The sequence below is a fragment of the Cnephaeus nilssonii genome (assembly GCF_951640355.1).
Source record: "Cnephaeus nilssonii genome assembly, chromosome: 19".
In the NCBI taxonomy this organism is placed as follows: Eukaryota; Metazoa; Chordata; class Mammalia; order Chiroptera; family Vespertilionidae; genus Cnephaeus; species Cnephaeus nilssonii.
The window spans coordinates 184,688-198,844 of NC_137090.1; the positions used below are offsets into that span (position 1 = coordinate 184,688).

At 56.0% G+C, this 14,157-nt stretch overlaps 2 protein-coding genes across 4 annotated transcripts in view; one reads left to right on the forward strand and one right to left on the reverse strand.

Moving 5' to 3' along the window:
* B3GNTL1 (UDP-GlcNAc:betaGal beta-1,3-N-acetylglucosaminyltransferase like 1) overlaps window positions 1-12,660 on the forward strand; it is a 29,166-nt gene extending 16,506 nt beyond the window's left edge. For 2 of the 3 annotated variants that reach the window (XM_079798163.1, XM_079798161.1), the window contains 3 exons: window positions 2,815-2,910; window positions 4,517-4,641; window positions 5,113-8,905. In XM_079798163.1, the coding sequence (XP_079654289.1) occupies window positions 2,815-2,910; window positions 4,517-4,641; window positions 5,113-5,476 (585 nt within the window). In that variant the 3' untranslated portion in view covers window positions 5,477-8,905. Of the gene's footprint in view, window positions 1-2,814; window positions 2,911-4,516; window positions 4,642-5,112; window positions 8,917-9,023; window positions 9,093-9,416; window positions 9,492-10,755; window positions 10,867-11,801 lie in introns of those variants that run through there. The other variant, XM_079798162.1, reaches the window with a different exon arrangement.
* A 31-nt stretch (window positions 12,661-12,691) lies between these two features.
* The window catches only part of TBCD (tubulin folding cofactor D), a 102,566-nt gene continuing 101,100 nt past the window's right edge, over window positions 12,692-14,157 (reverse strand). The window contains exons 38-39 of the mRNA XM_079798159.1: window positions 13,432-13,516; window positions 12,692-12,939 (exon numbers count right to left, since the gene is read on the reverse strand). Coding sequence (XP_079654285.1) covers window positions 12,925-12,939; window positions 13,432-13,516 — 100 coding nt within the window. The 3' untranslated portion in view covers window positions 12,692-12,924. The remainder of the gene's footprint in view (window positions 12,940-13,431; window positions 13,517-14,157) is intronic.

Sequence of the window (14,157 nt, forward strand, 5' to 3'; positions counted from 1 at the left end):
TTTCACATCAAAGTTTATTCTTGTTGCTATGTGGGTGTTAAATGTCAGAATTCTGGAAAACTTGTTATCTATCTAAAGATAGTCTTCCAACAAATGAGAATTTAGAAATAAGGATAATAAGCCACCGAAAGCTGGAAATGAGTCATGTAAACTTAGCTCTTTCTCTGGAAGAACCATATCACTTCCTGCAGAGACAGTTAATGAGGCCTATGAATTTCTCTAACTGCTCGTACCTCTGACTTCGGGCTTCTCCTTTGTGAATAAACACCCAGCGTGTGTGCAGCCTGTAGTCCGTGCTTTCTCTTCCTGAAAGCAGTTCACGGCGTCTGCCACGTCCACGCGTCCTTCTGCGCCTTCCTCGGGGCCACGCCAGGTTTGCCGGTGGCATAGGGAGCTTGTTCCCGTTTGTTCTGCATCTGAAACATCTTGGGATAGACTTTTAAGGTTTGAGAACTACACACAATTCACTTTTGCGAAGTGCACCCTGTGTTGGCGTAAAACCAGGGGAGAGCCCCAAACTCCCGGGTTCCCAGAACAGCGCCTGGGCCCGCAAGGCCTCGCATGGGAGCCCTTGTTGACCAAATTCTAAGAATCTGGAGTATCTGATTTTTCAGTTGGTGACACACACAGGGAGTGACAGCTTGAGAGTGAAGAGGAGGCGAAAATCGATGAAAAGGATTAGAAAGACCCAACAGTCTCATGGGAGGGAAGGGCGTGGCTTTGGTGACAAGTGGGGGGTGTGCAGCCTGAAGTGAAGCCCACTGCCCGGCTCTGTCCACCACGGGGGAAGTGACCCAGGAAAAGGGAGCTGCTGGCTGGGCCTTGTGCCCCCTTGTTTGGCCTGGGGCCTGGTTTTGACACTGAACTTCCAACAGGCCATTCTCCTGTTCCTCCTCGCGGCCGAGAGTGCCCTCTGCTGGGCCTGCGTGGAGCTCGAGTCCGCCTGAGTCATCATCAGCAACAGGTTCAGTTACCCATTATTTACCTAAACATGAAAGAATGAAAACAATCAACGCAAAAGCATTTATGCCTCTTGGTCCTATTTTATTTGGGTTCCAAGAATCCTGAGATTCTGGGGGCTGTTTCTGCACGTCATTTACCCACAGACTCCAGCAGTGGGGGAGACAAGAGGCGGGCGCTGGCCTGTTCCAGGCTCAGTAATCAAACAGTTTTCATTTAAATTGAAGCCAAAGGCCCACCCCTTACCAGGTAGACCCGTGGTTGGCAGGTTGTTCTGCTGCCTGTTTTGTACATAAAGTTTTATTGGTGCACAGCTGGGCTATTGGCGTCCACTCTCTCTAAAAATCAATGGGAAAAATGCCTTTGGGTGAGGAAAACAACAGCAGAGAGTCAGCCGTCCGGTCGGGGGCTATGGTTGCAGGACTCCTGAAGTAAGTGGGGAGGTTCTCGGTCCGGGTCTGTTGCTCAGGCCCGGCTGCGGCAGAGCTGGCTCCTCCGGGTGCTCGGCTGCACCTGAGCATGCGAGGAGGGAGCTGGAAGTAACGCCTGCTGGGAGGCAGGAGGCTGGACAAGCAGCGAACCACCTGAAACACAAGAACACAGAAAAGCTTGAAAGAAACCAGCAGGACAGGCCAGTTTGTCCTCTGACGGGACTTAACGAAATCACCTCCAAACGTGCTTTCTTTGCTTTCTTTGTTCCATTTTTACTCTTTCATTCCCATCACTCTTAAGAGAACGTCGGGTGTGGAGTCAAGCTTGTGTCAGGGGGTGCTGGGTGTGTGCTGGACCTGGACGTGGGTGCCCGTCCATGGGAAAGGGGCGAGTGGGGAGCAGAGAGACAGCCCCTGGGCTCTGGCATCCCCACTGGAAGCTTGGAGAGAGGCAGGAGGTCGAGAAATGCCCTGGGACAGAAATTCCCTCTCTTTGTTCTCTGCTCTTTTTTTGATTGAGGAAAACATTACGAAATGCTTTGGAAACTGTTCTGTCTTGTGCAGGTAGTACTGGGGGTGGGGGTCATTGAGACCGAGAGACTGTGATGCTGTAAGAAATGTCTGGGAAGAAGCAGCCCTGAGAAATTATAGGTGCTGTGCTCTGGGCGATTAAGTGTGATCTGCAGGCTGCCTGTGGAGGCTGTAGATGTGGGAGGCCTGCAGGCGCTTTCATCCCGCTGTGTTGCACCTTCAGAAAAACTCCTCCCTCCCCGCCCGCGTCCCTGCCCTCCCACAGGGGGAAGCTGCGGAGATGGAGTTGGAGATGAAAGCACAGAGCCGAGCAAACCTCCTGTATAAGGGCCACTGGGCATGTGCAGGGACCTGGGCTCAGCCCCCGAGTCCTCTTCCTTTTCTCTGGAAAACGTGTGCCCTGGTGAGACAGTGAGGAGGACTCGGCAGGCAGCCTAGGCAGGACCCCAACATAGGCACATCTGTTCGGGCTCTTATTTGTACCGATTTACATAGGTTTTCTGTTTCCTCTTGAGTCTCTTTGATGGTTTATCTTTCTAGGAATTTGTCCATTTCATCTAAACTCCTAGTCATCATCTCTGTCCTTTTATGTTATTTCATCTGTTTCCTGTGATATTCAGACAAGCGATACCATTGATCAAATGCAGGGGGAGGCTCCTTAACAAACACTGAGCATCTGCCAGGAGCAGAACCTGGGGTGGGCTGGGTCCCGCCACTCATGTCCCGGCTCCTGCCCTCCACCCTGCGCCGGGGGCTGGACATTCGGTCTCGTAGCAAAGCCCCATGAGCCTGCACCTGCAAAGGACGTGCAGAGCAGTCTGTCACCCCGGAAAGACACCCTGGGGGGTGAGGTGCAGGCGCTGCGACCAGCTGCCGGTGTTAACTGTTCTAGGTCTTCACCTCCAATGGCCCAACTGTGGTCATGCCCACCTGGTTCTGCTCGCGAGCGTGGTTTTCTCACGTGGGCCCGTTCGACGAGGGCGGGCAGGTAAGTGTGGGTCCCCCTGTGGAGTCCTCCTCTGGGGTTGGGGTTGGTGCTGTCATTCCCCAGACTGGGACTCCCCACCCCCACCCCACCCTGCCGCTTGTAGGCGCCACGACTTAGTCCGGGGATCAGGGGCCAGGGAAGCGCCTCGAAGACGGTCCCCAGCACTCTGCTGCTCTGCTGAGCTCCAGGGGGCAGCTGGGCCGGCACCGTGTTTGTTTTGCCACAAGCAAGGGATTTCTGTGTGAGGCTGAGGGTGTCACACCTGCCCTGGCCCAGGCCCCGCTTACCTCATCCTATTGTGGGAAGCTGGGGTGTGGGTGGGGGGTGACAGTGGGGGGAGGCAGCCACACTGGGCGGGGGGAGGGGATGGGTGTAGGGGCTGCAGGGGTTCTGGGAACAGGGTTCCTGGGGGTCTGGAGACAGTGACTCAGGCCAGACTCCACCACCCGCCCTGGGACCTTGGCCACAGTCCTGGCTCTGGGCCGACAGTTCACTGACTGATGGGGGCCACGTGGACTGCCCCCTCCCTGGTCCCGCCCAGCATCCTCTGCCTTCCCCCAGCAATCCCCCCTTCCTGTGGCCCACAGGAGCCTCACCCCTGACCCTCGACCCGCCTCCCGGTCGCTGGGTAGTCTCTCACAGCCACAGCCATGCTCCGCAGGGTCAGGACTGTTCTCTGGTCTAAAAGCCAGGGCCCCAGGAGCTGCCCAGCAGTGCTGCCTGGGATGCAGCCGAGCCCCCTGCCATGCCCAGCCCCGGCCCTGGCCCTGGCCCCGGCCCCAGGATCAGCCCGCTGTGCTCCTCCTGCCCGTGGCCCCGCCATGCCTGGTGGCACGCGGATCACCGGGCCCCTGTCTCTGTCCTGGAGGTAAACCAATCACAGTTCTAGGGCATCGGGCACTGTCCATGTTGCCGTTTCTCCCAGATTCACACGAGTGGGAGGAGCTCATGCTCTGCCACGCACCCTGCAGGCACCAGCCAGAGAGGATGCTGAGCTCTGGTCCCGGTGGACGCCCTGTTTCCCCTTTGGGACTTAGAAACGGAGGGAGCCGACCCGGCACCCCTGGTCAGCACGGAGGCTGGCAGCCTAGACTGGCCTGCCGGTGGCCGCAGGCCCGGACGCCCTGGCTCTGGTTTGAGCCTGGCAAGCGGATGGAGGGGTGCCCTTCCTTACCATGTCCAGACTCGGGGAGGTGGCCCTGTCTCACAAGATAGGAGAATCGTGGAAACCCTGAAGAACCTGTCAGAGCCCAGTGCCTGCCCATGGGAGGGCGTGTCTCAATGGGCCAGCGACAAGGATTGCAGCGTCAGCTGGGAGGCGTGTGACGGGGGAGGTGGGGTGTCGGCCCCCCTGGCCAGGCTGCCACACTCCTCCCCTCTAGCTCCTCCTTGTTTTAAAGAGCTTCGTGTGGTCACTCTTGCCCAGCGATGCCGCGGGCTGGGGCAGCTGGGCGTGTCGTCAGCAGGCCGTGACCTCAGGGATCCAGATGGGCCGAGTGGCCGGCAGCCCTGGCAGCCTCCCCGCCTCGTGGCCTGAAGACCAGATGCCGGGGGGAGAGCACTGGACAGTGCTGTGCGTGGTGGTGAGCAGCCTCCTCTCCCGCAGGGCGTGCCCGAGGACCTGCTGCTCTTCTACAACCACCTCAGGAAGGGCGGTGGCGTCAGACGGGTGGACCAGAGCCTGCTCCTCTACCGCTACCACCCCAGCGCCGCCACGCATTCCGTGCTCGAGTACGCGGGTCCCCAGCCAGGGCGGGGCAGGGTGGGGTGCTGTGAACTCTGGGGGCCAGCTGAGGCCCAGAGTCCAGTGTGAGGTGAACTGAGACGGAATTCACGCGTACGAAGTGGGCCCTGCACACTGCCGTGGCTGCAGGGGGGCTAGGGCACCCTCTTCCTTCACCCTAACCGAGGGAAGGCTTCGGTGGGCAGTGGTTGAGCCACACCCCTATTGGGCATCACAGGGAGGCCAGCCTCCTCCCTCTCCCCCTTCTCCCCCTTCAGGCACAGTCCACGTCCCCCAGCTCCAAGGCCGCCTGAGCCTCTGCGCCAATGTGCAAGGGAGGCCGGCCGCTGGGACGGGCAGGAGGGGTGCAGGCCCAGGTGGGTTGGAAAAAGGAGGAGTGTGTCTTTCTTTAGGTTGAACTCTGTGTTCCGTCTGTGTCACATATATGTGTGCGTGTCATATTTTCCTCACATTACAAGGTGTGTCCCTCGGTTCCTCACCATCACGCTCCTGCTCACTTTTGGGAACTCCAGACAGGTCAGTCGTCAGGGACCCTCCGCACACCAAGAGCGTGAGGCAGGGACCCGCACTCGCGTTTCTGGAAGTCGAGTCGACTGTCCTTTCCCTGGAGGGTGTGGGACCCGTCAGGCAGTTACGTGGCTTCTGCTGGGGCCCTCTGTCCTGGGAGGTGTGATGTCCACTTACACTGAGGTCACGGGCGCCACGTCACGGTCACGCGGGTGCGATGCCAACTTTGCGTGTTGTGTGTGGGTCCCAGCAGCGACGTCCGCATTGACTGGAGGCGCTGCTCAACGCGAGAATGAACAGCTGGACAGGCCCTAATCCTCGGCCTGGTGACATCTGCATTTGACACCGTAGCTTCAGGGACGCACCATTGGGTTTGTTGTCATGAACCTAACTCAGTGCAAGTGTGATTTGCACCCTCTTAGGACACAGCCCTGCGTGTGTATCTCCCTAGTCACACCTTCAGGTTGCACAAAGCAGAACCTCACCGATATCAAGGGAGAAGCAGACAAACCCACAGAGAGAGCTGGAGTTCCTGACACTGTCTCAGTCACGGATAGAAATGGGGCGTCTGTATGGATGCCGAAGACGAGCAGCTCTATCAGCCAGCTTGACCCAACCTGCCAGTTACAGAGGGAGCACGATACCCAACTGCTGAGTGTGCATTCTTCTAAAGGGCAAGACAGGCAACACTTTGGATAAATAAACAAATCTGAATAAATTTCACATTGAAATCATGCAGGATCTGTTTCATGTCCACACAGAATTAAATTAGAAATTATTAAGCCATTTTGAAAAGCCAAAATACTTGGAAATTGAGCAATCAAGGGAAAAATATCACAAAATTTTCAATTTGATGGAAAATGAAAATGTGGAATTTAGCTAAAGCAGAGTTTTTCGTAAAATTTTATGGCTTATAAGAAAAGATACTAAGCAATTATTTGAGTCTCCACCTTTAAAACTTACTAAAGTAATAGCAAAATAGACTCAAAGTCAACAGAAAAAGAGAAATGAACAGTGAAGGAAGGTGAAATTTAAATGCACAGCCCTGGCCCATGTGGCTCGGTTGGCGAATTGTCCCTCCACCAAAGGTTGGTGGTTCGATTCCTAGTCGGGGCACGCTGTTTCTCTCTCACATGGGTGTTTCTCCCTTCCTCTCCCTAAAAATCAATTTTAAAAAGAAAGAAAAACATCACTTAAAAAAAAAAAAAAGGACAGTCAATACAAAAAAAAATCAGCAAAACCAAGAACTGTTCCAAATAAAGTCAATAAAGTTGACATATCTCTAGCAAGGTTGATTTTTAAAATAAAATATAGGTTACCAATATATTTGGAATGAAGGAGGAGACATCACTATAGACCCAAAAGCTAAAGTATAAACAATAATTAAAAATTAGATCGGTAATTTTGAAACTTTCCATAAGGAAAAACCAAGCTAAATGGGTTTACTGATATATTCTAACAGATTTCAGAAAGAAAGAATACCACTTAAGATCCATGCACTTTACTGTGTAAAGTTATACTTGTTTAAAATTTAAAAACATCTGGCAGTGACCACAGCGCTCTCCGGGCCACGGTGTGGCTGCTGCTTGGGGAGGGACCAGGCAGCAGTGCTGTGCCACACACACACACACACACACACACACACACACACACGTCCTCGTCCTGTTTGCATGCCCTGCTTGTCTTTTATTTTGGGACCTTCCCCCCACCCCCATTTTGCAGCACGAGGCTTTGCCACCCACAACACGAAAGAAGTGATCTCATGTTAGTTTCTGTGTGGATTAAAGTCTTTGCGCTGAGTGGGAAACCTCCCAGAGTAATGGGCTTAATTATGCCCTGAGGTTTGTCAAGAACTGGATTCCTTCAGACTCTCTCCCCAAAAGCCCTCTTTTGAGTGGGCGCCAGTTCTGGTCCTTTTTATATTAAGTTCAGAATGGTCAGCACTTACATCATTTAACGGTTTTCACGGAAATACTTCAGACACCAGAAAGTAGGATGGGAAGCCTCTAATAAAACCTGGCCCTCCCTGCCCCCTCTCGCTCCCCCAGGCTCTGTCTCCTGCCCAGCGGCCACCACAACACTCCCTCGACTTCCTCACACGTTCACTGTGTGTAATTTCTCTCTATACAATACCCTTAACCTCTTTGAAATGTTACATAAACGGTAGCAGTCTGCTCATTTTTTTCTGAAAGTTGCATTTTGCTTAACTGTAGTTGAGCTCTTGTCCCCTCGGCATCTCTGCCTCCCGTTCCGACTCCGGGCCTGCTGTGCCCAGTGCCGGCTGGCCGTGACACTGCCCTTCCTCCCAAAAAGTTCTGGAAGTGCTCATCTGCGGGTTTGGGGAAACTGTGCACTGGCCCCTGCACTGCCCCACCCTCAGGTGAGGACACTGGTCCCCAGCAGGCAGGGGTGGGAAGGGCACGAGTGTGAAAACGGCTCTGGAAGAGGAACGGGCCCAGGGCGGGACGAGCCCACACACGTGTGTCCATGGCAGTGTCTCCATCTTGTCAGCTCACCCCGTGTGGTACTTTCAGACAGAGACCCTAAGACGATTCCAGAGACACGGGGAGGTCGTTTAATGCCCGTATTCCTCTGAGCCGTCTGGCTCTGTCCCTCCCTCAGGGCAGCCTTCCCGCCAGCCCCAGGGCTGATGCCTTCCCATGTGGGCTTACACCACCCCGATCCCCAAGGCTCTGAGCCGTGTCTGGTTGGCAGCACTGATCTCCTCAGAGACCTGGTCTGGGCCATTTCATATCCTTGTAAATGTCCACGAAACTGTGGGCATTCTGGTGGGCATCATTCAGTATGTACCTCAAAGGGAAGAAAAGGGCTGGTTAGAAAGAAGCAGTTCAAGTCCCAGAAGTGGCAAGGCCCCGTGCCTGCAGCCCCTTCTCACCTGCTCGCCCGTGGCGGGGGAGACAAGAGCCAGGGTGCCCCCACACTAGCAGGGACCCCAGGGCACCTCCTGTTTCTGCCCAACCCAGACACGCGGAACCGAGGGCCCCACTCAGTGCCTCATGACACTGAGCTGTCCCACCCGCATTCCTGACTTGAAGGAGGAAAAGTGTTAAAAGTGACTTCTTGCTCAGAACACCGTATATTTTCTAGAATTCACTTGTATGAGGTCCACTGTTCTGTCCTTAGAAACTTTTCATTTTTAAAAAAAGTATATTTTTATTGATTTCAGAGAGGAAGGGAGCGATAGAAACGTCAGTGGTGAAAGAATCATTGATCGGCCGCCTCCTGCATGCCTCTCACTGGGGATCGAGCCCACAACCTGGGCATGTGCCCTGACCGGGAATCAAACCCTGACCTCCTGGTCCATAGATCGACAACCACTGAACCACGCCAGCCGGGCTTCTTTCATTTTCTTGGATGTTGACAAAGCTGCGTGTTGTGTGGCCAGGCCTGCGTGCTGTATAATGGGCTTGGAGTGTGTGTAGCTCATGCGTTTCTTTCTGAAATGAGGTGCTAAGTGGCCAGGATTAGGGAGTCAGCACTCTGTGACCCCCTGTAACGCCCACCAAGCCACTCCCCCAGGGGACGAAGACCAGGGCCTATGTACCAAGGGACCTGGCAGGCTGGGTGGGGCTGGAAGGGTCACAGCCTCCCTCCACAGGGCCACCATCTGGACCCACCGTGTCCGCTTCCTGGAAGAGCGGGCTTTGCCACACTGGGCAACCTTCACCATCTGGAATGCAGGCAAGCAGGGCCGCCGGCTCTACCGCAGCCTTACAGCAGGGGCGCGGCACAAGGTGGGCGCCCCCCTCCCTTGGTACCTCCCATCCCCTGCGCCCTCCCCCACCCCCACCCCCATCCCCCGGCAGCACTGTCCAAGGCTGGCGTCCTATGTCCTCCCCAGGTGGTTGCCTTCTGCGATGTAGACGAGAACAAGATCAAGAAGGGCTTCTACTGCTACGAGGACTCTCAGGTGTGGAGGCCCCTGGCGCCCCTGGGCTGGGGGCTGGGTCCTGCATGGGTAGCCACACCACGCCTGGCCCACCTCTAGGACACCATCCTGGACAGGCCACCTGGGCCCAGGTGGCTGCAGACACAGCCCACCCCATCTTTCCACTGGAGAGCCCTGCTCACAGGTCCAGGTCTCCCACTGCCCACCTGGATGGGTTCTGCGGCGATTCTGAGGTGGCTGGGGCAGGGGTGGGTGGGTCCCGGGTCTAGCCTGCGCTGTGCAGTTGGGAGTGGTATGGGGCTCAGGTGGCAGAATGAGCAACGCCCACGCCCTCTTGTCTCTCAGGAAAGACCCAAGCCCCGGGTGCCCATCCTGCACTTCCGAGCCGCCCGCCCGCCCTTCGTCATCTGCGTGAAGCTGGTGAGTGCTGGGCTGCGGGGCACATGGGGCTGGGACACGCCCTAGACCACCAGGCAGCTCAGCCTTTTAGGAGCTGGTTCCCAGGCTATGCTGGGAGGACACCCTTGATGCCCGTCTACCGTCCCTGCAGGCTTAGTGCTGGGAGTGGGAAGAGCGGGCCGTGGGGGTGCCATGTCATCCACGTCACTAGACGGTGCCCACAAAGTGGCCAGGCCAGAGGCCGCCCAGAGCTAGCTCCGCAGGACACCGTACATTCTCTAGAATTCACTTGCATGAGGTCCACTGTTCTTCTGTCCTTAGAAACTTTTCATTTTTTAAAAAAAGTATATTTTTATTGATTGCAGAGAGGAAGGGAGAGATAGAAACATCAGTGATGAAAGAGAATCATTGATCGGCCGCCTCCTGATCGGCGGTGCTCTTGCTGGTTTTAAGATGCATGTCTGGTCTATCCACTGGGCATATGGAGTCCCTCTCCTGTGACATTTCTAAGCAGCGTCTCCCGTTTACCTGTGGGACTGTGTGCCTCCTGACAGCCGTAGACGCCATCCTTACCTGCTGGGTTATCACCCTTTGTTGGCTTGTCTGGCCTTTTCACTTTTTAAAAAATATATATTTTTTAATTGATTTCAAAGAGGAAGGGAGAGGGAGAGAGAAACATCAATGATGAGAGAACCATTGATTGGCTGCCTCCTGCACACCCCACAACCTGGGCATGTGCCCTGATGGGGAATCGAACCTTGACCTCCTGGTTCATAGGTCAATACTCAAGCACTGAGCCATGCTGGCCGGGCTGGCCTTTTCATGCTCTTAACGGGCTATGTCAATGGAAGTCTCGTTCAGGAGGCCCCTCCCAGTCAGAAGCAGGCCTTCCTTCCCATTGGCCCCTCTGCATTGCCCAGGGCTGTCAGCCTTGCCCATGACCCCTGGGCCACACGCCAGGCAGAGCCCAGTTTTCCTGTAACATCTCAGGAGCAGCGCGGGAACAGAAGAGGGGGTTTGAGCATGGATAGCAAGTGAAGGACAGAATTTGGAAATTGCAGATGTTTTCCAAGTAGAGTGGTTTTCATTTGTTTTTAAAATGTATTTTTACTGATTTCAGAGAGGGAGAGCTAGAAACATCAATGATGAGAGAATCAGAGTGGTTTTCATTCAAATACGTGTAGCCGCGCCCAGTAGTAACAGCAGGAGGAGGAGCATGACGGCCCAGGTGGGCACAGCCAGGCCGACTCCCACGCTGGGCCTGACCTACTGTTCCCTCCCACAGGACCTTACTGGGGGTGCATTTGAGGACAACCTGAGGTCGCTGCACCTGCAGGAGGGCCGGGACTTCCTTCACTTCAGCTGACAGGCCCACAGCAGCCATGGAGCCCTGCAGGTGACAAGGGATCGGGGGCAGTCGGGAAGAACAGCCATGTGGCCATGTGGGAACCCGCAGATGGGAGTGGCAGACCCGGTGGGAGACCTTCACCTGGCTGCGGGGCAGGGGGTGGGGGGGTGGTCTGACTGGGTAGGAGCCACACCCTCACCAGGCACCTGACCTGTGCCCACACACCATGTCTTCTGAGAACGGTTGCCATGAGGAGTGCCTGTGTGTGGGCACTGCCATCTGGTGCCGGTCTGGGTGGACGTGAGCTCATCCGTCAAGGTGAGCACCCTGGGGTGCAGCTACTGCGCTTGACCTCAGGAGACGGGTGGAAGTAAACAGACCGCCCGACGAGAACGGCTGTACTCAGCGCTCGGTGGCAGGGCATCAGGCAGCAGAGGGCAAGGAGCTCAGGGGCCTGCCAGGGGCTGTGGCGGGGAGGGGAGCATATCTGGTTTCCTCTGGTTGGTCTCAGTTGGAAATGGGGCAAAAATTAGGGAAGCTGGCAGCTGCTGCCCACTCCGGGAATGGACTGGCTGCTGCAGGCACTGGGCAGGAGCTGAGGTTGTATGGCTGGTCTGGCATTGTCTGCATTCAGCCTCCCAGTCCTAGGACCCCACCCCTCCCAGTAGCCCCACCCAGGCCAGGAGAACAAATCCCAAAGAGCTTTTCCCTAAATGTGGCGCCTCCTGGTCCCGCGTTCCTCCTTGCGTCTGAGACCTTCCACTCAATCTTTTCCTGCTGCTGACGTCCATCCACAAGGAGACAGTTTGTCGTCACACCTGGAAAGGGGTTTGCTAAACTCCCTGCAGCGCACAGGACTGTCCCCACAACAAAGAACCATTCAGCCCCCGATGTCAACAGTGCCGAGACTGAAAAACCAGCCACAGGCTGGAGAGCCCGTCCTACCTATGGCTTGACTTTGTTCTCTTTCTTGAATCCTTTAGGCGCTCAGTTCTGCCACGCGGAGTCGTGTCCTCAGCACGAGGGCGAGCGTATCCAGCCTCTCGACTTAACGGCTGCCGGGATTCGGGCAGCAGGGCACCGCCGTGTGCACAGCAGCTCGCGCTTTGCGCCCAGGGGTGAACCCGTCCTGTGTGGACCGCTGGGCTTCTGCGTCGAGGACGGCTGCCTCCCAACAAGTGTGGCGCCTGCACGGTCCGCATCCCAGGTCCTGGGACACACAGGTCCCTTCTCCCGACTTTGCCGACATGCTCCCCGGCTGTTCTTCCCGACAGTTTCTGCAGGTCCTCCCGTCCTCGCTCTCCTCAGCCGTGTCCATGTGGTTGTTTAATCCATTGAGCATTTTGTCTTGAAGCTCTTCTCGGTAAACTCATTTTATATTTCGTATCTTTTGGGGTCTGATTCTAAAAATTTCTGAAATGTGAGCTTACGTTTTTAATTGTCTCTGTGGGGGCCAGCCAGCTTTCTCTCAGCGGGGTAGTGGGTTTTGCTCGTCTGCCCCTAGTCTGGAGCTCCGTGTTCGAGCTGTGGGTGGCCAGGGGAGCGCTCCTCCCTCCACCCCAGCACCAGGTGGAGCCTGAGACGGGTGCTCTGGCCGCACCTTCCTGGTCATTCCCCCTCCTGTAGAGGGTCCCAGCCCCTCTTCCTTCCCAGCCCTCGGGTGCACTCGTGTGATCATTTGCTCTTGCCTGCTTCTGGCTACAGGGTAGGTTGTGAGAGCCTGGGGCTTCCCTCCAAACCCCTCACCTAGACTCAGGTGGGCAGGCAGAGCAGAAGGGAGCCTAGGACTCTCTCTGGCCTCCAGTTTACGCCCCCCATTGGGCTGTCCCCCCATTCACCCTCGCTCACAACAGCATCAGACACAGACGCAGACTGCTCAGCATGTGATTTTATAAGACGTGGACTCGCGTTTAAACAGACTAAAGCACAGACACGGGGTCACTAGAGCGCAGACGCCCGTGTTAAAGAACGCCTCCGTGGTGACGAACTCCTCCACACACATTCCAGCGACGGCCGGGGTTCTGCACCAGGTTTCCTATCCTGAGCGGCATCTGGCTGCTCCTCCCAGCAGACGGCACAAGCGCTACTCAGCTCCCAGAACTGGCCTCAGCGGACAGCAGGCTGCAGAGCACACGACAGGGTCAGTCAGGGCGGCCAGCACCATCGCCCGCCCCCTCTGGGCCCTGCTTCCCATAGGAAACTGCGTTTGGGCCTTTCCCCGAGACGTCCCAGGAGCTGACGCATGTTCTCCCTGACCACACCCATCTGAGTGCAAAATTTTCCTAATAAAAACGAAAAAGCACATTTACTTGGGAAGCTGAGACTGCATGGCCTGGACACGAGGAGACAGGAGCGTCACAACGCTCCTCCTGCCACCTCTGCCCTAGTGTCCCCTGGGGGCTGGCAGATCAGCACCTGCCCTGCACCTGCACCAGGCTCCCTGGGGGGACTGCCATGTGGGTGCTGCCCCCCCAGGGGTCCTGAAAGCCAGGAGGACCCAGGTGTCTAGGCTGGAGCTCAGGACAGTAGCTCGTCGGAGCTGTTGGGAGGCCTGGCCTGGAAAGGGCCCCAGGTGTCCCTGGCGCTGCCCCCTCGAGGGGGACGTGCAGTTACCTTAGGGACCAGCTGAGGTCTGGGCACCCCGAGGAGGTCACACAGGCGGTTCCGATGGCCTCTTACGAGCAGGAGCTCCAAGTCCCTGTAGGGAGAGAACAGGTTGGCTTCAGCTGCAAGAAAGGCCCACTCGCTTTAGTCAAACCTGCCACAAAGCTTATTTTTATTTTTTAAAATACGCTTTTATTGATTTTTAGAGAGGGGAAGGGAGAGGGAGACGTGATAGAAACATCAGTGACGAGAGAGAATCATGGATCGGCTTCTCCTGCACACTCCCCACTGGGGACCGAGCCTGCAACCCGGACATGTGCCCCTGACCGGGAATCGAACCGTGACCTCCTGGTTTATAGGTCGACGCTCAACCACTGAGCCATGCTGGCCTGGCTGGGGATTATTATTTATTTTTTTAACAGATAGGGATTAAATTATCGGGAAGAACCTTCCCCCTCTGCCCAACACTGAGGCAAGTCTGCGCACAGCAGCCCCCGCTGCAGCCACGCCACACGGACACGCAGCACATCCTCCCGTCGGACGAGCCTCCCACACTGCACCGCACTGCAGCTTGGGCAGGAGCCCAGTCCCCGTGCAGCACACCTGGGTGCACCAGTGTCCATCACGCCCACCGAGAAGCAAAAACAGCCCATTTTACTTACAAAAACATTGCACTTGGTTGGGGGGGGGGGCACATATATAGTAATACTTTCAACAATAAGGATTTTTTAAAAA